General features: G+C 42.4%; 1 protein-coding gene across 1 annotated transcript in view; it reads right to left on the reverse strand.

Annotated features, from left to right (window-relative positions):
* Positions 1 to 1,237: 1,237 nt before the first annotated feature.
* Positions 1,238 to 24,855, reverse strand: part of ANXA5 (annexin A5) — a 33,457-nt gene continuing 9,839 nt past the window's right edge. Inside the window, exons 4-13 of the mRNA XM_063135228.1 lie at positions 24,516 to 24,610; positions 24,170 to 24,283; positions 19,799 to 19,889; positions 18,457 to 18,536; positions 17,108 to 17,164; positions 14,085 to 14,178; positions 6,817 to 6,912; positions 6,347 to 6,405; positions 3,225 to 3,347; positions 1,238 to 2,398 (exon numbers count right to left, since the gene is read on the reverse strand). Of these exons, the coding sequence (XP_062991298.1) occupies positions 2,336 to 2,398; positions 3,225 to 3,347; positions 6,347 to 6,405; positions 6,817 to 6,912; positions 14,085 to 14,178; positions 17,108 to 17,164; positions 18,457 to 18,536; positions 19,799 to 19,889; positions 24,170 to 24,283; positions 24,516 to 24,610 (872 nt within the window). The 3' untranslated portion in view covers positions 1,238 to 2,335. The remainder of the gene's footprint in view (positions 2,399 to 3,224; positions 3,348 to 6,346; positions 6,406 to 6,816; positions 6,913 to 14,084; positions 14,179 to 17,107; positions 17,165 to 18,456; positions 18,537 to 19,798; positions 19,890 to 24,169; positions 24,284 to 24,515; positions 24,611 to 24,855) is intronic.

A 24,855-nucleotide genomic window follows, 5' to 3' on the forward strand; every position in this document is an offset into this window, starting at 1 on the left:
TTTGTGTCATGGGCAGAGCTATAACCGTATCAGAATATTCCGGCTGCTGCCACCACCCCGGCATGTCCAGCTTTTGCTTTCAAAAAAACAACACAGCAAGTCTGCACCCCTTCGACTCAGAGGAACAAGGAAAGACACAGAGAGTATTCTAACCAATTGTTCAGTACAAAGAAAAGTTGTTCTGGCCTTCCAGTGTTCAAGCTAAAAAAAAGCACTGGAATGACTAATACACACTAGACCTTGCTTTTTAAAAATAGTATACAATATTTTTAATGACCATTTAATACATTTTAGCCATAATCCTATGCATGTTTTGACAGTGGGGAACGTCCTACAACTCCTAGCATTCCCCAGCCAGCTTTTGGGTCTAAACAAGCATAGGGTTACACCCTTTCAATACATTTATTTTGAAACCTCATTTGTATTTATGTTCTGGCTGTTCTGTAAGGACTCCTCCCACCTTAAGTTTTCTAGCTGTGGGCCTGTTCATCCTATGACCCATTCTGATGTACAAAACCTTTTTTTAATCTTAGTTTTCATGTAAATACACATTAACTTCTCAGAAGCATGTTTCATAAAAATGTCATGATGAAAGCAGCTGAGACTACTCATAAATCCAAACAGGGCTAGTCTCCATAATTTGCAGGGGAGGATTATGTATGCCGCAGTGCATAGGCCCCAATTCCACTGAAGCAGTAAAAGAATCGGCTGTGGTAGATGGCAAATCATTCAACAGCCTGAATATTCCCCTTCCCCTGCACGCTGGCCCCCAAAAGCATTAAGGAGTGTGAAGATATAGTCGAAAGCATGAAGGAATGTTTAGTGAAATTCTAAAACTCGAGAGAGGTTGGTGAAGATTTCTGGTAGTTGGAGGCATCATGAGTAGTAGTTGTGTAATACTGTGATTTAATGCTACATTTTTAATATTGTATTTTAATATTGTAAACCACATGAGAGATTTTATTATATTCAGTGGTATACAAATGCCACAAATAAATAAAAGAATAAATAAATAGTAGTTATGATGGCAATATATTACTTCCAGTATCAGGGACTGTATGCATCTGAATGCCAGTTGCTGGAAAACGTGATCAGGAGGGTGCTGTTGGACTCAAAACTGGAAGAAATTATGCAAAATAAGAGGGGGCTTCATAACAAAGTAACAGATCTTCAAAATGCTCCTAGTTCTATGTGTTCTTTATTGGTCCTTTATGTATCAAATGGACAACCCAAATCATTTAATAGGTGTATCTTTTTTATTAGCACCAAATTCTACAATACATGGAGAGAGTTCATGCATAGTTCACAATTTTAAAGCCATTAGCAGAAGCTTTCTTCAAATTAGTACAAATGAAGTGCAAAATTCAAGTTAAGAAAAATTGAGTTTAGTTCTTGGAATGCATTTTACATCTATTCTTCAAAAAAGGAACAAGACTTCCAACTTCCTTTATAAACAAAGGAGAGGTACATTTATGTAAGAGGCACTTTTTTGTAAAATTATTGAGCTAGGAATGTATACATAAGGGGCTGGATTCAGACCAGGTTTACATTACATTAATGACTAAGAGACAAAACAGACATTAAAGAAATAGCTAGCGATTGTCTTTTTAAAATTTTACTCTAGAGTAGGTACAAAGAGCCCAATCTGGACTGGGGCCCTAGCATCAGGGATAGAAAGGTTTTAACATTTCCTGCTGCCCCCACACCCCCACAATGGGCCCAACCAGGGTTGGAGGGGCGCACCTGCAATTTTTATTGTGAAATAGCACTTTATGGATCACTACTTTGAAAAAGAAACTGCAGCAATGGGGAACCCAATCCAGATCAGGCCCATAGTGGAGGGAAAAGGTTAAAGCTGGATCAGGCCCTCTGATTCGAAGGAAAAATGAACGTTACTCATTTGTAACATTGTAGGCATTATGAGTCTTTAAATTAATGTCTGTTTTGGCCCCAATTTTTCCCACTGATTTCAATGGGGCTTAAGTGCAGCTGATTTGGTATGGATCCAACCCAACAACTTCCAACTGGCCAGCTTGAATTTTAAGAGCAGCTGATATGTTAAAATGCTGTAAAACTAGACTTGTATAAAACTATACTAATGAAAGAAAATAGGCAGTTCCTGGTAAGAAGTGGCAATCCTATGAAGAGGGTCTGATACAGAACTCAATAGGAAATGTTACTATATCATTTTACTGCTGATATGCGTGTCGCTTTTGACGGATATAAGGATGCAAAGGCAGCTGCAGCTCTAAATGTCAAGCGACAGCTTAGCCATACGGAAGAAGAGAGGCACAAAGCAGGAGTTAAGGTTCGGTCCTCCATGTCACTGTAGACGTTAGTCATCTTCACCCCCACAGAGGAGCAAAAGGCCTTTCCTGTAGTCACCAGATGTATCTTTCTACAAATCAAAACACAGGCAATGAGTCAGCAATGACTCCAAGAGAAATTCTTAACAAAGGGCAGCTTTTCCACTGCAGGAAATCCATTTCTACGACTGTCCACTCAGAAATGGAGCATGAAATCTTATCTTGCAAGGCTATTTATTTTCTACAATATTTCAAAAATCTGGAGAAGCAAAACTAGTACCATCTATTTATCTTTCATTTGCAGCCACTGGCCTTGTTCAGACAACATGCTAAGCCACAGTAGCTAAGCATTGTGAGCTAAACATTATGGCTTAAAGTGTGGTATGAACTATGGTGGCTACGGTTTAAACACACTCACTAGCCATTTGCTACAAAAGGGTTAGCAGCCTAACCAAGTATTATAGTGTGTTGTCTGAACAGGCCCATTAAGTCATAACTCTTAAGCACTACAAAAAAAGGATTTAAACAACTTCAATATATATGTACTTTAACAAATTCTAGCTCCAAAATAGGATGCCCAATCCACAAATCCATTTATTTAAACCAATTTAATCCCAAGAACAGCACATGCTTTAGCAGCCTAAAGGCCTCATGACTTGGAATTTAACACATTTTGGGGTTGTGTCCCTGCCCGTGTTAACCTTCCTCAGAGTGGACCCATTGCAATGAATGGGGTTAGACTAACACTGGACGCAAATTCTTGATATGAAGTGAAATTTTCCTCCCTATTTGACAATATTTATTCATTGAAACAGTTTTGTTGAAAAATACAAAGAATCAAAAATAGCCACATGCTCCTGCAGTATATGCCATTCAAAAAGAGAATGAAGGAAACTTACTTTATAAAATAAAGCCTACCTGAATTGCATGGTACAAAGATTTTGCAAAATCTCTTCTGAATGCCTTCCTGATGTCCAGCAGGTCAATTTCGCTCCTTGAAACCAGGATTCTGATCAATGTATCATCATCAGTGCCTGCTCCCTGGTAAAAACAAAAGGGACCTATTTTTAAAATCCATTAAAGTCATAATCCAGCCAACGTGAAACACTTTCAAGTCCTATGAAGTCAGTGAGAATAAAAAGTGCTTTAACTTTGGCTGCTTCAGGTCTGAAACTAGGCACTAAAAGCAAAGAATTCATAATGTGCGTAAGAATGTTATACAGGGTGTTTATACATATTAGAGATATTTCAAGAATATATACAGTACCTTGAAGAGTAATATTCCTGCTTCTTAACTGTAAAATATGGGGACTTTATCACAACCACATGAAATGTTAAATAGGAGCCTTTATTATAATCCTGAATTACCAGTGTGTTAATATGGTATGTTCTGTATGCACCAACCCATTATGCCCATCACAATGTTTGAATTAACCATTGGGCCAGTTCACATAATGTGGTGCAGACAAATGGCCATTTTGAATATTGAAGCCATAACTGCGACTTGTTGTGTTATCTGAAGCCAGCAGGGGTAGGTTGTGCAAAGGTTAAGCAACCCTTGCATAACCTATGGCCTGTTTTAGGATTATGCGAGGGTTAGCTTTAGCACAAACCACCCCCACTGGGTTTGAACAACACTACACGCCACAGCTTGAACGTTTAGCCATCCAGCAGGTTCCACAACCAACTATGGCTTATTTAAGCCATGGTGATCATGTGAATCAGTTCGGTGTGTTCAAATGAAGAAGCATGGATTTGCTTCTTCATTTGAAATCCTAGCAGGCTTTGAACTATTCAAAGCTAGCCTTTTTCTCATCAGATAGTTGGGATGTTTGTGTCACATCTTCAAATAATAATCCAGAGCAAATTAACGGACGGTAAGAGGAGGAGAAAAGAAGGAAGATGCTTCAAGGTGCCACCTTGTGCCAGTTTTTTTGCTGGAAAGGTCGAGTACAAATCAGATCAATAAACAATAAGGAAGTAGGACTTAAAAGGATGGAAGTAGTATATGTCCCGGACAGAAACAGGGAGGGAGAGGAAAGTTGGGACAGGCTAAACAAGAGGAACTGATCTAGAATGCTAATGAGAGCAATTACGTGACTAAGGTTGGTCCTGTTGCTATGAGCTGAGGGTGGGCAGAAGGTAAATCGTGATCTACTGGTAGATCTCTGGGTGATTTGCAGCAGGTCATCATGAGCTTCCAGTTCCCAGTGGCCCAACAGCAGTAGCAAGATAGCTTTTTCCCTTTCTAAATTAGGCTGCTGAACTCCAGAAAGCTTAGTGGGAAATTACTTTTCCTTTCTTTCATTGTTGTGTTTTTAATTTTAAAAAAAATCATTTTGTTTTTCTGTTATGTTTTAATTAAGATTTGTTTTTAATCTGTATTTTATTGCTGGCTGCCTTGAGCACCATTTTGAATGGTATGCAAGCTCTAGTTCTGGAACTGAAAACAAATTTCTGGGTTGAGCATGGGCTCAGAAGCACCCATGTACCACATTTCTAAATACCCTTTCCTGAGACCCTAGTTTGCATCTGACTCCAGTTGGAGGACCTCAGGATTCGAGCAAACAAAGAAAACAAAACCCAAAATTGATCCTGAAAGCTTAGTTTTGCCTGCCCCTTATAACCTTATAGTGCTGCAACTCAAGAGGTATGCATATCACACCCCTTCATTCAACAGGAACCAACTGTCAGTCAATAGGAGATTCTAAATTTGAAACTTCAGATTGCTCACATAAATTTGGCATTGAAAGGGCTGGAAAAATCCAGCCTTTTACCACCCTAATTTTTTTTCATATTCTGCTCAGTACATCCTGAGTGCTGAAATCTTATGCATACTTAGAGCGTTACTAGACGAGGCCTTAGCGCGCCTTCAGACCCGGTTTCCCTGCTGTGCGTCCAGATGACGCACAGGGGAATCCGGGCCCAGGCCACAGTGAGGCCTCCTGTAACACGCCATAAGCTAAGTCGCTTATGGCGCGCCTTTTCCCCAGCTCCGGCCTCAGGCTGGGGCTGGGGGAAGTCTAGTGACTTCCGTGGCTTTTTGCAGCTACTTGCTTACTCGCGAGTAGCCGCGAAAAGCCGCGGACCTGGCACAGCGCTCATACGAGCGCTGTGCCCATCAGCCCGGGGGGGGGGGAAGAGAAGGGAGGGGGAAGGATGGCAGGGGGGTGGCAAGGGTGGAGGGCGGGTGAGATCGCGGCGCGCGGCGGCGGCGCTTGCTCGGGCGGCGCGATCTCACCCGCCCTCCCCCCTTGCCTCCCTTCCCCCCCCCCCCGGTAAAAAAAACAACTTACCGTCTCCGGCGGCTTCAGGGTGCACGCGGCCCCTTTAACAACAACAACAAAAATGGCGGACGCTGCAGGGATCCGACGTCCCTGCGCGTCCGATGTCTGGAACCCTGGGCGAGGCGCGCTAGCTTTAGCGCGCCTTGGCCCCGCCTCCCTGCCGGCATAAGCCGGCAGGTCTAGCAAAGCCCTTACTTGGCAGTAAACCTCACTGAACATGATGGGACTTAGTTCCAAGTAAACATGCATAAGATAGTATTGTCAAGTACCCAAAAGGGTCACATTCAAGAAAATGAGACAAAGAGCTTTTCTACACAAGACTTTTATTGTGCACTCGTGATTGCTCAGTCATAGCAGTTTGCTGGTCCTTTACACGACTTTGATGTCTTCCAGGGACTCTCCCATGCTTTGCAATCATTATTGGGGAGTGTTGTGTTTAGATCAAGGAAAGTGAAATATTTTTTTGAATGGCATTATATTTATAGCATATAATTCTGAAATTCTGCTATACCACAGCATCACCTAATAGCTGTATAATAAAACATATGGAAAGACAAAGGGGAAAAAAACCTTGGAAAAAAGCATGTATAAAGGTGCCAATCTTAATCCTGCAGAATCCAGAAGCAGAAACCCTGGTAAAGATGCAGGATAAAAGCCTCATGTAGAAATGTCTAGAGGTGGTTAATTCAGGACTGTTGTAGGCTTGGAGAAGATTCTCCTTTTTAATATATATATATAAGATGAAGTACTCACTTTCATCGCTTTAAAGAGTGATTCAGCAAAGAATGCGGGAACACTTCGAACACACTTCGCTGGGGAACAAAAACAATCCATTTGAATTTGAAAATAGAGTAAAAAATTACTTTGCCCAATAGCAAGCTGCTTCACATGAATGGCATTCACCCCTCTAGGAAATTCTAGGATTTTCAGAATTATGAATTGGAGCTATATGTTCAATCACAGATTAGCTGTATTTAGACTGGGTATCAAACCAGTAGACCAGTGCAGGATTACATTGCTACCTTCTTGTATTGTTGGTAAATCAAAAAAAAAAAATTAAAGCAAGAATCGCTGGCACATCACTTTCTCTCAGGTTCTTAGTAGAGTAACCAGCATATTATATTGTTCATCCTTTAATGAACACACCATGCTGCTCCCTCCAGGATCCATCCCCCAGAGCATGCTTGCACATCTTATAAATTGGGAATAGGACTGCCCATTACCAGTTGCAAGAAGGAGCTTCTCAAGCGGACCAGACGTTTCACGATCAATAGTTTCTTCAATCTGAAAGCCAGAGATCGTCATGTATTTGTCCAAGACTGAAAGACAAAAATAGATATATGACAATTATGTCTATTTTCATAAGTATTTATTTATTTATATTTATAAGGTGACTATAAAACAGGATTTCCAGGTATGGTACAATTGTTTTAAAACCAGACAGTACAGTACAATACAACACAAAGATCTAAAAACACAGCAATATGAATATCAATGCAAAAGACTACCCAATAAAAACACAATGCAAAGTCAACTGGATAAAATTTGTAAAACCAAGAAGCTACAGCCAGCCAAGAAATAAAACAGGAGTTAGAAATGCAGGTTGCTTACCTGTAACTGTAGTTCTTCGAGTGGTCATCTATGCATTCACACATATGGGCTTTGCGCCTGCGCAGAGACCAGACCGGAATCTCCAATAGCTTAGGGAAACGTTTTTGGGCGGGAACCCCTCCCCCGCGCTACCGCGCATGACCACGGGGTTCCCGCCCTTCCCTCAGTTTACAGGAGTCCGACATTGTGCCCCCATAAACATGAGTGTAATTAAATAAAGAGGATAAATAATCTATAGTCAAATATAACATTAATAAATATCACACCATCAAGAGGGGATGGTGGGTGGGTTGTGTGAATGCATAGATGACCACTCGAAGAACTACAGTTACAGGTAAGCAACCTGCATTTCTTCATCGTGGTCTCTGTGCATCACACATATGGGCGAGTAGCAAGCTCACATACCTTGGAGGTGGGTTGGTGTATTATTTCAACACTTCTGAGAGCACCGCCCTTCCAAATGAACAGTCATGTCTGGATCGAGTGTCCAAGCTATAATGCTTGACAAATGTGGAAGGGGTGGACCAGGTCGCAGCTTTGCAAACGTCCCGAAGTGGAACACCCCTGCTAAAGGCTACAGATGTAGACATCGCCCTGGCTGAATGAGCTGTCACCGGGTGCTGTATCACTAGTTTAGAGATGGAGTAGGCTAGTTCAATAGTCTCTACAATCCATCGTGACAGCCTTTGAGATGACACCGGGAGTCCCCTATAAGGCTCACCATAACATACAAACAGTTGTTTGGACTTCCTGAATCCCTCAGTTCTAGCTCTATAGAAAGAGAGGGCCCTCCTAACGTCCAGCATGTGAAGAGCAGCATCCGCAGGCGTTGTAGGGTTGGGGAAGAAGGCTGGCAAAATAATGTCCTGAGCCAAGTGAAAGGGTGTCACGACCTTGGGTAAAAAAGACGGGTCTGTTCGTAACACGACCTTGTCATTATGGAAAATTGTATAAGGCGCATCTATTCTTAGAGCTCTAAGCTCACTTGCGCGCCTTGCTGAAGTTATGGCAACTAAGAACACAGTCTTGAGAGTCAAGGGTCTTAAGTCTGTTGTAGCCATGGGCTCAAAGGGTTTTCTTATTAATGCATGGAGCACAACCGACAAGCTCCACGAAGGTACGATGTTTCTAGTTGTTGGTATAGTGTTTTTTAAACCTTTTAAAAATTCTTTAGATGTAGGGTGGGTAAAGGGTGAGAACCCTTCCACACCTTCATGAAAAGCGGTGATGGCAGCTAAATGGACTTTGATCGACGAAAGTCCTAATCCTCCTCGGTACAGTGAGAGCAGGTATTCCAGAATCACAGAAATGGGAGAAGTCTCAGCGATGTGATTCATTTGTATTGCGAATTTAGAAAACCTCTGCCACTTAGCCGCATATGACTTCCTTGTCGAGGGTTTTCTTGATGCGGTCAAAATACTCTGTACCGTCAATTGTTCGATACCGGAGGTTATGGTACTATTCTCCATGCCGCCATCTTGAGTGTCGAGAGGTCTGGGTGTCGAACCCTGCCTTGGTGTCGAGACAGAAGGTTCGGTACCGACGGTAGTTCGATGTAGTCCCTTCTCGACAGTCGAAGAGCATGAGCGAACCATGGTTGTCGAGGCCACCACGGCGCGATCAGAATACAGTTTGATCTGTCTGTCCTTATCTTGGCTACGACTTTTGTCAGGAGTGGGAACGGTGGGAAGATGTAGAGTAGTCCCCCTGTCCAAGTTCTTATGAAGGCGTCTCCTAGCGAGTTCCTTCCGCTTCCTGCTCTGCTGCAGAACTTGGTACAGACTGCGTTTTTTGCAGTGGCAAAGACATCGACATCCGGATAGCCCCAATACCGAAAGAGGTCGTTTCTTACATTGATATCGAGCTCCCATTCGTGGTCGACATGGAAGGACCTGCTTAAGGAGTCCGCTACGATGTTCTCTTTTCCCGCTACGTGGATCGCAGTCAGGTAAGTTTGTCTCTTTATGCACCAGTTCCAAATCCTGAGTGCAGAGCGGGTTAAGGGGTATGACCTCGTACCCCCTTGCCTGTTTATGTAACAGACAACAGTGGTGTTGTCTGTTGCGATCAGAACATCCTTGCCCTCGATAATCTGGGCAAAAGCTTTTAAGGCATTTTCCACCGCCAAGAGTTCCAGGTGGTTGATGTGTTCCTCTTTCTGTCGAGGAGGCCATCGACCTTGGGCGGTGAGTGAGTTGCAGTGAGCCCCCCATCCGCTGAGGGAAGCATCTGTCGTGATGGTAACCGATGGTGCTCTTTGCTGAAACGGAATTCCCTCCAAGAGGTTTCTCATCGAGAGCCACCATTTCAACGACGCTCGGACCTGTCTCGGTATTGAAAGGTAAGTTTTGCGAGCGTTGCGTCGAAGGTCGAAGGTCTTTAGGAACCACCCTTGAAGGATCCTCATTCGCAGTCTGGCGAATCTGATGACAGCGGTAGTCGCCACCATCAAACCCAGCAACCTTTGGATTGTCCATGCCGAGGGTCTTGCTTGGGTTTCGATGTCGAGAATCAAATCTCGAAGTGTCTTTGCCCTTGCTAACGGAAGGTAAGCTCTTCCATCCCGAGACGACAGAGTCACTCCTATGAAATCTATCGTTCTCTGAGGAGTCAGTATAGATTTTTCCTGGTTGACCCACAAGCCTAGGGAGTCTAAAAGTTCGAGAGTCGTGACTATATTCTCCTGGAGCGTGTAACTGTCCTCCGCCACCAGGAGCCAGTCGTCTATGTATGGGTAAACGTGTATTTCTTTCTTTCGTAGATGGGCGCACACAACAGCCATTACTTTCGTGAAGACCCTCGGCGCCGTCGCGAGGCCGAAGGGGAGCACGGTGAACTGGAACTGCTGGACGCCGATAGAGAAGCGTAGGTAAGCTCGATGCGACTTCCTGATGGAAATATGGAAGTACGCATCCTTCAGGTCTACTACCGCGAACCAAACCCCTGTATGCAACAGTTGGAGGATGGAAGTGACTGTTGTCATACGAAACTTCCTTGGGGTGATGTATTTGTTTAATTGTCTTAAGTCCATGATCGGACGAAGACCTCCATCCTTCTTCGGGACCGTGAAGTAACGCGAAAAGAACCCTTGGTTGGTCTCCTCTGCAGGTACAGGCGAGATGGCTCCCTTCGCTAGCAAGGTCTGTACCTCGAGCAGCAGGGGAGAGGATGGCGCTGTTACTTTCACTCCCGAAGAAGGAGGAAGAGCATCGAATTCGATGGCGTATCCCATGTTGATGATAGTGAGCACCCAGGAGTCGGATGTTATGGACTCCCATTGATGGTACTTGGGTGCTAGGCGGTCTGTAAAGGGTAGTAGGCCTGGGACGGAGAAGTCAAAGCCGCTGTCTTTTAGAGAAATCAGGCTGGTGTTTGCTTTGCTGGTATCGGGCCTGATACGGCCTCTTTCTTTGAAGTTGTTGCTGCTTTGCAGGTTGTTTGTCGTATTGAGGGCGCTGCTGCATCTGTTGGTACGTCTAGTCCAGCGCCTTTGTTTAAATTGCGGTTGTGGTTACGAGAAGCCCATCTTCTTGGCTGTTGTGCGAGCCTTATATATTGAATCTAAGGACTCGTCAGTTTTATTGTTAAATAGTCCTTCTCCATCAAATGGAAGACTTTCAATTCTAGTTTTTGTTTCGTTTGTCAGGTTGGCTGATCTTAGCCAAGCATGACGACGTAGGGCTATGGAACCCATCATTGATTTTGAATGGGAATCCGTCTGGTGTTTTGCTGAATTCAATTGGAGACGAGCTATTGATGTAGCTTCGGTCTGGAAAATTTTTGCCAACTCCTTTTTCTCCTCGGGTAGATGGTCGCAGAGGGAGTTTAACTTATCTAATAAGAATATCTGGTACCTGGCCATGGTAGCCTCATACGCTGCAGTTCTTATCCCTAGAGAAGAAGACGCATACACCCTTCTGCCTAAATAGTCCAATTTTCTGCCCTCTCTATCAGTAGGGGCTGAATGTACTCTTTGGGATCTTCCTTGGACAGATTCAACAACGATTGAATTAGGTTTAGGGTGTTGGAATAGAAAGTCTGCATCAGATTCTTTAATTTTGTACATTGACTCAAGTCTTTTAGACGTTGGTTGAGTTGCACAGGGAGTTTTCCAAGAGGATTGTGCTGTCCTCCGCAAGGTAGGAGGGAACGGGATAGCGATAGTAGAAGTAGCTTCCGTTTGCATAACATCATATATTGGGTCATCATCGACTTCTGTCGGTTGGTCGACATCGAGACCCAACGTTCGTGCCATCCGCCTTACATGGTCGGTAAAGTTTCCCATGTCCTCCGATGTGGAAACGGGCTCTTGTGTGTTTACAACGTCATCGGGGGAAGGCATAGATGGGGCTACCGACACCACAGAGTCTGAATCAGATCTATAGTCCTCATCAGGAGAGTCTTGTGGTTGCAGTGTTTGACGCACTGGCTGCAAGGTCTGGCTTTGGTGAGGTGAAGAGACCTGTGTTGTCACCCTCGGTATCGAACGCTGTTCAGCAGGGTCGACTCTGCTGTGCTGACTGCGAGGAGTGTGAGATTGAAGAGCAGGAGGGATTTGAATGACCCTTGCATTTGGAGGAGGATGAGCATAATGATCGTAATGCCTCCGTTCTGCTGGGTAAAATTCTTGGGGACGATAGTATTCCCAGTCATAAGAATAGTCTCTTTGAAAACCGGAGTACTGCGAGATGCGGTCAAAGTCAGGTCTAGGAGAATGCAATTGTCGATAAGAGGTAGACACAGCGAGACCAGTTGGTTCTTGTGGAGCAGTAGCGCACGGTACCGAAGGGTACGGTGCGGAGATAGCCGACGTGGAGTCACGAATCTCGCCCTCCGACATCGAACTCCTTGCAGTTGGCAACGGAGTCGGCATCAACGATTGCGTCGGTATCGAGGTCGCCGCTGGCAAATTAGGCTTAGCGGGCACCGTGGGTACGGTATCGACCCTAGGAGAGGAGCGTTTATCAGCGTCCTTCCTCTTTTTCTTCTTCTTTTTTAAGTGTTCTGCCGACTTAGGGGTCCGGGCCTTCTTTGAAATCTTTCTTGCCGCAGACACCGCTAGAGATCGGCCTGGCGTCAGGGGTATGGCCCTGTTATCCGCCCTCATCTCCTCATCGATAACAATCGATTGAATTTCAGGGCTATGGGTCTCTTCCATTGCCCTTGAGGAGGATTTTTCCTTACGCTTTTGAGGCGTAGGCTCAGTAGCTCGTAGAGCTTTTTCCCAAAGTATAGACCGAAGTCTATCCGCTCTGTTCTTCCGCGTTTGTTTGGTGAACGCCATACAATGATGGCACTGCTGAACCTTGTGTCCCTCACCCAGACAAAGCACACAGAGCGAGTGACCGTCCTTTGGTGGCAATTTAGAGCCACATTTTACGCACTTACGAAATGGGGCCCTAACGGCCATGCGCCTGAGGCGCCAACGCGATCGAAGGATCGCTAGAAAAGGAAAGAAAGACAGAAGAATAACTTTTTTTTTTTCTTTTTAGGCAAAGTAGGAAAAGAAAAAACCGAAGAAGAATACGAGGAAAGAAAAATACGAGGAAAATTTAGTGGTAAGTATTAAGTTTAAAGATAAACTGGAGAGAATACGGTTTCTAGGTCTGTGCACAATGCGGACGACGAAAAACTGAGGGAAGGGCGGGAACCCCGTGGTCATGCGCGGTAGCGCGGGGGAGGGGTTCCCGCCCAAAAACGTTTCCCTAAGCTATTGGAGATTCCGGTCTGGTCTCTGCGCAGGCGCAAAGCCCATATGTGTGATGCATAGAGACCACGATGAAGAACCAGAATCATGTAATAGGGATTATTATCGCAAAAATATTTCAAGGCCTGGGAGAACAAAACAGAAGTCTTATTCACCTAGCAACAAAAAAGTCAAGTTAATACCAGGGAAATTTCTATGGAGAGAGCATTCTATAACTGGGTGTCCACCACCAAGAAGTCTTTGGAATGAGGGGACACTTGGAAGGCATAGATAGGCACATCTGGGAGGAGGTATTTTCCATCAGGTATTTTATATATTATTTCTTTTCAGTTTCTCCAAACAAGCATAAAAAAGCACACTCCCATGTAAACCCAAGCTATGTTTCTCATCATATGGGAAGAACAAATTCAAATATTTAGAACAAGGGTGAAGAATCTCTTTCAATCCATCAAGGGCTAAAATCAGTTTTGGAGACACTGTTGGTGCCGCATTCCAGTGACAGGTGGGTCCAAAGTCAAAAGGGGCAAAATACCAGCATATTTTAGCTTAAAACTCTTACTGCCAGTTACTAAGGCTTAGGATAGATATGTCAATCTTTTAAAATGGGGAAATTGCCAAACAATTGGCAGCTGGTGAAAGGGGGTGTTGTCAGGATTCAGCCGGAGGTGCCCTACCCTGGTTTAGAAAAAGTACATGGCACAGTCCTCTCAGGACCATTCTAGTACATGAGGGGATTGCATACCTGTGTGTTCCCTCACATCTTTCAATGGAATGCTAGCAAGTCAGGGCAAAGGGTTGGCCTTACCATTGGTAGAGTGAGGGTAGCCAATTATGATTGTCATAAGAGGGCAAACTGTTAGTTATTCGATTTGTTATTGTTGTCTTTGTACTGCCAAGGGGGTTTGTGGAATTTTCTCCCACAGGTACCTGAGAAAGGAACCATCTATGACTCTATTGAGTATACATTCAGTGCCAACCCCAGGTTTCTTACCATCTAATAGGTGAAATGGCCCTTAGAGGTAATACGAGTCAGCTATAGCTGCTGCACCAAGCACAGAAAACCCAATTAGAAGGACAGGTTTTTATCCAAGTTTCACCCTTGAAAGCTGAATCCACAATACATTGATTAACAAGCCTTAATTAAAAAAGCAGTCATAATATTTTCAGTCTTACCCCTCCTTAAGTGAGCTATACTTCGAACTCCCAGGATGGTGATGAACTTTTCTTCATCAGTTCCCCACTTCAGCTCACCAGCTCTAAACAGTTGCTGTTATAATCAGAAGAAGAAAAGAACAAAGTTAAGTTTTATCTCCCTAAAGCAGATACAAAGGTTTTCCTGTATTCTAAATAAAGCCATCGGAGGCGAAAATATTGAGCCGCAAAGCAGGGTAGTATATGAGGGGTGCCTCAAGAGTTTGAACCATAACTCCATTCCATTTTGCCAGATAACCTTTGAACTATCCCTCACACAACAAGTACTACTGCATTCATTCCTTTGTGTGCTTTGATACAGCTCGCATTTTACAATACGTTCATAATACAGAACACAAGAAAACAAAGGAAAACAGCTCTTTTGGCACCTCCCTCACATTTTCAGGAACCACCTGCTTCACAGACGGTTTCCCATGGATAGGGCACTGTATGAGAATTTCATGACCAGCATTTAAAATACTTCATAAAGACAATCCGTGGTTCCAGATGTTAGCCTTCTGTGCTAAACAGAATGTTTTAAAAACCATGGACTAGTATAAACCACTTAAATAGTTTGGATGTAACTGTAATTTATTTTGCTTTTATACCACCGCCTGATGCAATTATAATATCACTTTAAAACCTTCCTGCCCTAATTACTATGTAAATGGCCCTGCATGCAAGAAAACAGAGAAATGGGACTACCCCAGCCCATGACACATACCATATACTGCTTTCATACTGCTTCCATAGTGTTATATCCTGCTTGGTGTAGATGTGTCATGGGCCCCAACAGTTGTCAGTGCACTTCAGTACCACTATAAGGCAGTAGTGTGGCTCTTGCCTTTTATATACTGCTTTCATACCGCTTTCAGAGTGGAATATCCTACTTGGTGTAGATGAGCCCTCAGGTTTAACTTTTGGGGTTAAATTTTTGGGGTTAACTGTAGAGAATTCTCATCATGCCTACAAGAGCCAGCATCAAATTGCAAATGCACATTGCACACATTTCCCATTATCCCCAACAAGTCTAATCTTCTAATACTGACCTTGTATTTTATGTTACCCTAGCTAGAGAATTCACTTAGAGTTCTGACTGATTCTGACTGAAACCCAGAGCGGATTTACAGCCCCACTGAAATAGGAGCCACCAGTCTCCCACTCCCTTTGTCTCCTTTTCCTATGAAACATAAGGCTTTTCATACAACCGGGCCTTACGATTCTACTGACAAAAAATAATTCGAAACTGTAAAAGATGTACTGTTTGATGAAGGCGTCCTGTGGGGGAACAGCTAAGATTACTATAATTAACCACACAGCCAAGCTGATCTAAAATACAGTATGACCTAAGCGATTGTTCCGTTGCTACCACTCCTTTTTCCTGTTTGTAAACCAACTCAGAGCTCACAAAAAGGAGAGCCATGGAAAAAGTCATTCATCAGAAACATCTGCTCTCTTAAGACAGTCATGTCTATGGCTGATGGGCTCAGCAATACAGTTACTTGAAGTAATACTACATGAGTGATTTTAGCACTCCGCCTTCTTATGAGTCATCCCTATAATATCTGTAATGTGGAGGTTATGACAGATAGCAGCCTTTCCCAACTTGCTGCCTTCCAGAAGTGTTGGGATTGCAACTCCCATCATTCCCAGTCAGCATGGCCAATAGCTGGTTAGGAATAATGGGAATTGTAGTCCAACACATCCAGATGAAATAACAAATTATATTTACTGTAAGACCCAGCACAAGATCTTCTGCACAAATAGGTATGAAAACCTTGTATCTGGCACAACCTCTCTATAACTAAGGCAAGTCTGAATATTCCTTACTTTTTTCTCCAATGCAGAAGAAGCCGAAGCAGGGATTACAAGATACTTAATTATCTATATTGCCTCAAAACAAGAATAATGAGAGGAGGGATAAGCCAGCCTATTATTATTATTATTATTATTATTTATTTATATAGCACCATCAATGTACATGGTGCTGTACAGATAACACAGTAAATAGCAAGACCCTGCCGCATAGGCTTACAATCAGGCAGGGGAATTGATAACTTGCCATTTGGAACGTGCAAATCTATTGCACGTCGGAACGTAGCTAATGCATGGCTAATCCCTGACATATAATAGTTGAACTACAGCACTGACTAGTGCTAGGAAAAGAGTCTTCCCACACAATGGGAAGACTAGATATGATGCTGCCAAATGCCCCCTTAAACAATATCCTTAGTATTTCAAATAAGTCTAGGCCAGAAAGTTTAAAGATGGAACTTTCAGCTTGAATTGGGTGGGTTTAGAAGCATGAAAGAGGGGGTGAAATTGCATTCCCTTTGTAGTTGTGTGGTTGTTGTTTTGTGGGGAGGGTATTCATCGAAGCTCTTCAAGCTCCATTAAGTGGCCATCATTTTAGTTTTCCCAGAATGCCCTATTCCAAGAGCCATCTTGTGGGGAGGCATGGCAGCCATCACAAAGAAGTGATAGTCTCCAGTTTTTGTGAAAGCGATTTCTTTTTCCAAATGCCACTCAGAACACGTTATCCCAGGAAAACTAAAATGGTGAATATCTGCCATCCCAACAGAGCTTCAATATATTTTACCACCACCATCTTCCCGAAGTACACACTCACACGGACCTACCTGGAATTCCCATCCAGCTACAAAACGATTCAAAATGGCCCAACATTCAACAGAATGAAACTATAACATTCAGGAGTCAGATTTGGAATAAGCACTAATTCCAAACAATGGTTCATTTACATGCCTAGGTTTGTACAATACATAATGGCATTGTTCTTTATAAGAGGGAAAGAAGAACACCTGAAAATCTTGGATTCTCAAAGATGCTTTACCTCCAAGATTCATAATGCACACATAATTGCCTGTGCTGCAAATACAATTTCCATGTTGCAATCACATTCTCAAGTAGAATTCTAACTTGCATGTATCTTAAGATGCTGTTTCTAGCACATTTGGGTGGGTAGGGCTGGTTGCGTCTCCACCTACCTGAGCATCTGCCTCAACTAGGCTTTCGTTAATCGGGCCATCAGGATCTCTATTAGCCTAAATGGGATAAAAGGCAAACTTAAGCATGGGTTAATGAACACATGAATCAAAACTATTATTAAACTTCTTATAAAAATCAGTGCTATCAAAAAAGGATGATGATATCGCAAATAATTTTTTGTATCCACACTGTCTTTCCTTTAGGTGTACTGTATATCTTGCATATAGGCTATGCAATTCCTTGCCTCCAATATGTAGATGAGCAGGAGACCAGACCGTACATGGCCATGTAGCTTTTGAGCTTTGGATGGTGAATAAGCAGGCCCAAAACCTCTATGGGAAAGCGCCCTTAGTGTCATTATTGAAAGGACATCATTGCTATTGAAAGGACATTTGGACAAGAGATGCCCATCTTGGAACCGTGGAGTAGACGAGCAGATGAGAATTGGGTTAAGATGGATAAAAGGCACTCACTTCAAGGGAAGAGGGAAGATGGTCTTAGAAATGAGGATGGGTGCCCGGAATATATCATATTCATACACAGTCCCAAAGCATATCCCCATCATCCGATGCACATAGGCTATGCCAGGAAGGGTGAATATCTGAACCCTGGCTTTATTTAAAATATTTCTAGACCACCTGCTAGGGCAGGAGACCTCCGAAGGTAAAGTTCAACAGAAAATTCACATGATACAGTAATAAAAAAAACAGCAGGAACAGGAACAGCAGCAAACATTCTAAAAACAAAACAAAAAACCCACAAATACCAGCACAATCAAAACCTCCAATGCAAAACTGCAGCTACAACCCACTATGATAAAACACAGTCAGGAGAAAGCCAGAGTAAAGTTTTCAGGGCTTTCCTAAAATCCTGCAATGATGAGGCCTGGTGGAACCCTGATGGTGACTTATTCCAGAGGTGTGGGGGCCACAGCAGAAAAGACCCTCTGGCATATACAATACTTGCCCACTTAACTGCCCTCAAAGGTAGCCAAGTGAGAAGGGCCTTTGTGGCTGATCTTCAAGTGCTGGCAAGTGATATGGGTGAAGATCATAAATTGATTAATTTGGTCCTAAATTGTTCAAGGCTTTAAAAACTCAAATCAGCACTTTAAATTAGGCTTGGAAACACACCAGTAACCAGGGCAGCTGCTGCAGTATAGGTATTATACGGTCTGATTGCATTGCCCCCAGACCACCTGAGGTTACCGGACACCCACACATTGATCAGCTTTGGAGCAAATGAATCGACAAAGAAGAAAAACATGTACACTGAAGCCATAATGTTGTTTAATAAAATACCCCTTGCCTTGAATTTTATAACCAAGTCTTCTACTGTAAAAGCTTACCTGAAGAAGAACTACCAACATCCTCTGATAAAAACCAGAGGTGTCTGATGTTATATGGTCTTCTAAGTTGGCTTCATATTCTGCAACAAGAGAGTACATATCCATCACTGAACAAAATTTAAACTACCTTAATGTAGAAAGAAATGATACTCTAGTTGTTAAGAGTTACAAGTGATAGATGGGCATCTTTACACAGGCATCAGCAAAGAGAGTAATGAATGCCATGTGGAAGAGTGTACCCAATGTCAACCTTGCTGGTATGACGTAATTATACTCTTAAAATGCACAAACGGCTATCATTGAGTCTTCAGAGGACCAGAAAGAGGGGAACAGGTAAAAAGACAGGTGCCAAGCCAGATCTAGAAAAAGAGGACGGTGCATTATTTGTAAACCCAGCACAAGAAGAGTTACTAGGCCTATTCACACGTTATGTGTGTAGGGCTACTACATGGTGTAGCAAAAGCAGGACCATGCCACTGGTCCTGACGCCATTAACATGCATCCTCAACGACCATACATTTAACATAGATGTCTGCAAAGAGGCACCTACATGTGAGTAGCTGAAAATGCATACGCCCTCCATATGATCAGGGCCCCAATCATGCGAAGCATCTACATTTATTCAGCTACTCACATCCAGGCATCCTGTAGCTGCATCCACAATGAACAAGCGGACACCGGGTCCAGTAGAGTATTCATTGTCACTCCTCTATACAACAGCCTCGTGTGCAGATAATGCATGAATAGGGCTTTTGACAGCTTCATACCCTACTTACAACTACTTCCTGGCAAAGTGCTTTCTCCCCGCCCCCACCCAAAATTAGACACGCTCATTCAAAGTATTCAATACGTTAGAGCCACATAGTTACCTAGGATGCAAAGGCTTAGTCTACAATTAATGTTAAAAATTAGCCTTTTCAGATCACGAAGTGATACAAATTCCCCTTTTCACTTATTGTTAAAATCCTTTTCCCATATTATTGAGTAGATGAAATCCTATGGAGAGCATCAAAGGAAGCAAATCTAATTATATAGTGCGAAGTGCTAGAACAAGAATGGGCAACTTGTGGCCCTCCAGATGTTTTGGCTTACAAAGCTCATCATCCCTCACCACTGGCTATGCTGATGGGAATTGTAGGCCAAAACATCTGGAAAACCACAAATTGCCCATCACTGCGGTAGAAAATGCACTCAAAAAATAAAGGAGCAACTTTCACAACACTCATCTCAGCAAGAATTGAACTGAAGCCACATTCTACATATTCACTACTACGCTTATTCTAATATTTCATATTTTCCAAAAGCTCTTTCAAATATAGCAAAACAGCATACTGTATTTTACCTTCCTGATAAACTTTCTTTATATTGCGGATTTCAGCAGGTGTTCTAGATGCGAGAATTTCATTCAGGACTTTTTCATCAGTTCCTGCCCCCTGCAACCAATGGAATCACTTGATGAAATTATATCACATTACTTTTGCTCAGTACACACAGCTAGTATAACTCTATCGGTTAAAAGATTGGGAGGAGGAAGCGTCTCACTTTCTACAGCCTCTTTGCTTTTTATACTCTGCGAAATAAAATCATGATTTTTATTCTACTTCGTACCCAATATTTAATCTATTAAAATATAATAAAATGCTTACATAGCTTCAATGCACTGGAAAGAAATCCATAATGCTCAGGAGTACCAAGTTCTGCTTCCTGAATTCCTCATGACCGATAACAGTAAATGAAATTGTATAAATAGAATTGACACTGAGTCATACAGGAAATCTGTGGCAGACTTAACAGCTGAAATAAGGGTTCCTGTGATACTGTCCATTTAATAAATCTAAATAGAAAATCCTCTCTCCCAGTAGACGTGCAGAGTAGCTGGTTTTCATTCAAAAAATATGGATTGGTCACCTTTCCCTATTGTCAGTAGTACTACAAGATGGCAAATTTCCAGCTGTGGTGTGGACACAATGAGCTCACAGTATTTCCTCTAACATTTACAGGAAGTGACATACTTGAGCCAATCTTTCTTGATCTTCCGATCTTTCTCCTACAACAAAGTTTGCAACAGAACCAAAGAGAAGGTAGATTTAAAGGCTTTGGCTTGTCATGTCAATGGCTACTATGCTCTGATTAAGACAAGTAGCAAATGCAAGCAGGAAATAGCAAGCCTGCTAATGATTTCAAGATTGCTTTTTAAAGAAAAGGTTAACTATAACTGACATCTTTGTTCAGCTTTTAAGATAGGAAAGAGGAAGCCATTGTTGAGTTTAATGAAGGAGATTAAATTTTCAACTATGTTTTGGCTCCTATTCTATGTTGCTTTAAGTATATTTGTATATACAAATTTTATTAAACTGCATTGCTCTACATCTAAGTTATGATTACATATTGGATTTATACTTTTTTTTTCTTTTACTGTGTAGATGTCTTCCTTGAGACAGCTAACTATCCGGTACCATTCCAATACCCAGACATCTAACTAGTTTTACCTCTATAATACATTTATTTTAATTGCTAGTTTGTTTAGCTGCATCTTTGTTCTAACCTCCATGTTTAAATTCCAACTCTACAAGTACTATATTTAAAAAACCAATCTTTTTAATACCTAATTGTTGCAAGCCCAGATTTGTACTGTCTAACCTCTGGGTGACTTCATGGCGGACACCCAGTTGTGATTCATTTTCCTACTTTGGGAGTTTAAGAAATCTCAAATATCCAGCATGCAATTGCAACACTTCTGAATCAAAGAAGTATTTTGGCAGAATGCACAGAGATGTTTTACACCTAGGGCAAATTCCTGCCATCAGTTTAAGGGGTGGAGAGAACGCTGGTTGAGTTCATCTGCGCAGAAGTTGGCAATGCAGTGAAGGGCAGGCTGCTAGGGATGATAGCAGCTGAAATCTGACAACTTCTAAAGGGCACGAACTCGGGGAAGTTTGCCTTAGGAAGTGTATTTTGCAGTGTGGTGGCCACTACTGAAAAGTCTTGACTGCACATCCCTACCTGCACACCTAGCAGAGTAATGTGCAACAAGGCATGTGGACAGTTCGTGAAGGTACAGATGGTCCTTCAGATATCCAGGTTGACCACTGATTTTCATCCAGTGAGGGTTCCAGGAGAGTATTTGCAAGCATTCAGAGGTGATAGGCAGAGATGTGGATTCCCAGACTGGGGCCTGATGCCAAGTATGTACTCTCAGCCTCAGAGGCAAAGGTGGGTGGCATGGAGCAGCATCAATGGCTGCTTTCACCAGGAGTCAAGCTCTACACAGATTGACTGATTCTGCATAATACAACCAAGCTGGCATGAGGAAGACAGCCGTTAATCATTAACACATAGAACTGTTCACACACAAGAATCCTTTCAAAAGGAGGGAATTAAAAAAAAATATCTCCAGAATTACATTCTCCATCCCTGTCCTTGCTTTTATCTGTCAGCTCATTGATTTTATCTCTTGAATCAACATTAAATCATAGGCTTTTGGTTTTCTGAGCTATCCCAGTAAATTAAACACTGCAGTTCCCGTCCGTCCTCCAAATTCCAAGTTGGGGAAAAAATCAATATTTGGCTAGAATACTTTACTCAGAGCAGTTAGGTCATTGGGATGGTAGCTGTTTACATAACTGAATAGTGACTGTACTAGCAAACAAACTGAATCTTGGGGCAGTGCCAAATGAACGGCGTCTAGAGCTACCAATTAGAAGACATTGTGCAGCTATTCTGCCTTTCCTGCCTTAAAGGACGTTCTATAGAAAGAAAAAAGACAGCGGGAAAACACAGGAGAGATTCAAATCAAAGAGGACATTATCTGGAGCCCTGAAAAATTCCTTGAATCAGGCAGGGCAATTGCAGAATGAAAGCAGAAGCACCTTTGGTGGCCTGGTCTATGTCAACTGACTTTGCAGCAAGCTAGCTCAGCATTCTCTAGTCTAACCAAAAGGTTCTACGAAACATTCAGAGAAGTATTTTTTTCCAACCCTGCCTAAGCCCCAAGCTTAATTTGAACATCAACAGCAAAAAGTGTTTAGAGGATACTGTAAACTCAGTAGGCTTTATAGAACAGTCATGCCCACCCTGGTGCCCTCCAGATGTTTTGGACTTCAGCTCCCATCAGCCCCAGCTCACATGGTCAATGGTCAGGAAAGCTGGGAAATTTAGACCAAAACTTCTGGAGGACACCAGGGCCCTATCTACACCTAAGGGTTATCTAAGGAAAATGGAGGTATCATCCCTGCCTGCTCCCGGGATCCCCTGTGTGGCATTTGGATGCACAGGAATGATCCATGGACAATCCAGGGATTTAGGGCTGGTGTAGACATGCCCCAGGTTAGGGAAGGCTATCTGAAAGGGGCAGCCAAAATGACCAGGGGGCTAAAACACTTTCCTTCCAAGGAATGGCTGCTACTATTATTATTATTATTATTATTATTATTATTATTATTATTATTCTGCCCATCAGCCAAAGCTCTCTGGGCAGTGCACAATTAAAAACCATAAAATATAAAAAGTATAAATTTAAAACATTAAAAAGTTAAAAAGGCAATATAAACCCAGCTACATTTGAAACAGTTGCATGGGGTTGCTTTTTAGGTTAGAAAAATGGCATTTAAGGTGGGGGACATGATAAAGGTTTATGCATGTTATGGAGGAAGTGGATACATAGTTACATATAATACTAGAACCTGGAGATGACCAATTAAGTTGGTTGGCAGGAAATCCAGGACAGGCAAAGGAAGTTATAAAATACAGTGATGGCCATTATCTGAGATGTGTTTAAAACGGGGGACTAGACAAATTCATGGAAGATACATTTGTCATGACTACAAGCCAATGGGAAGTGCATCTGTTCAGGATTCCAGATACTCCATTCCATTTCCACTCCACTTATGTTTTTCCAACCCGCCCCTGCACACTCTCAATATTCTGTACCCACTGAGCATGCTCAGTCCACATTCAGCTGTTTTTCTTCCTCATTTTGGAATTAGGAGCCGGAGGTCATAGACACTGGAAACTTATTCCAACCACACTGTGGTTGGCCACTTTGTGAAACAGGATGCTGGACTATAGAGCTTTGTTCTGATCCAGCACGGCTCTTCTTATGTACTTTTCTAACTTGTTCCCTTCTTCCAAAGGGCTTCACCCAGGATGCAGTTATTCACAAGTCAAAGCTGTTAGCAACCCTCCTAAAAAGGTTGCAGACCCACTGGAAGCAGAACAGCATACACTGAGGTGCAATCATAAATTTAACATAAAAGGAGAGTTTGAAACGAAGTACACACTGTAATTGTAAAATTCAGGTGGTGGCCTGCATGGCTTTATTGCACAGACTCTACTGGCCAGACACTGTATGTTCTTCCTTCAAAAGACAAAAGACCATTGAAAACTTGATTACTACGATTTCTCTGAAATTATTCAAGAGGATAGGAAAATTAATGAAGTCATTAAGATTAAATCAATCACCATAAATAACCAAGCAGATCAATTATTGTAATAGGAAATCTGACAATGAAAGAAGGAGACTCAGGCCGTAGCTAGACCTAAGGTTTATCCCAGGATTGTCCTGGGGTCAAACCTGTTCATCTAAGGGCATCCAGTGCTCAGGCAGGGATGAACCCAGAATGATCCTGGGATAAACCTTAGGTCTAGCTACGGCCTCAGTCCTAGAAAAATAAACGTGTCAACAATATTTTTTATTTTGTGCCACCAATTTTACCTTAATGGCATGCTTCAATGCGTGGGCATCAAAAAGCCGTGCAGGTCTCATCAGAGACACCACCAGAGTCTCAAGTTTGCCTGTAAGTTCCGATTTTAGGTCACTGACGAGATCCTAATTGAAAGGAAGAAGCCAAATGAATGAGAAACATGGTTTAACATTAATCCTCCAAACGTACAAACTAGGACAAATGAAAAGTTCAAGAAAGGAGAAGGGGGCAGGAGAACGGAGAGAGAATCTGAAGTAATATAGAAAATGTAAGCAGCAGACCAAAATATTATCCATTACAAAATACAGATGTAATATTGCATACGGATGCAAGGTCAACTCAAAGCAGTCTCCTTACCCTGCCAAATAAGGTTTTAAAAGCCAACGCAATCTCCTGCCGTTGAGCATTGCTTCTGCTAGTTAAGATCTTCAAGATTGGCTCTTCATCAGTTCCTTAAATTATGCAAATTAAAAACACAGTGACTTATTGCAAGAAGATAAATATTAACATTTTGTAGATGAATGAATCACCTAATGTTGAAAGTAAAGTGCATAATACGTCAACATTCACTTTCTAGCAATCCTTTGTTCCTGGGAGAACACTATATAAATGTCTCTTTACAAACATTATTTTTAGGCCACTTTTAAAAGCGTAACTCTGTAGGAACATATATTTATTAGTAGGGCTGCACCAATTT

The sequence above is a fragment of the Elgaria multicarinata genome, chromosome 10, assembly GCF_023053635.1.
Source record: "Elgaria multicarinata webbii isolate HBS135686 ecotype San Diego chromosome 10, rElgMul1.1.pri, whole genome shotgun sequence".
Lineage (NCBI taxonomy): Eukaryota > Metazoa > Chordata > Lepidosauria > Squamata > Anguidae > Elgaria > Elgaria multicarinata.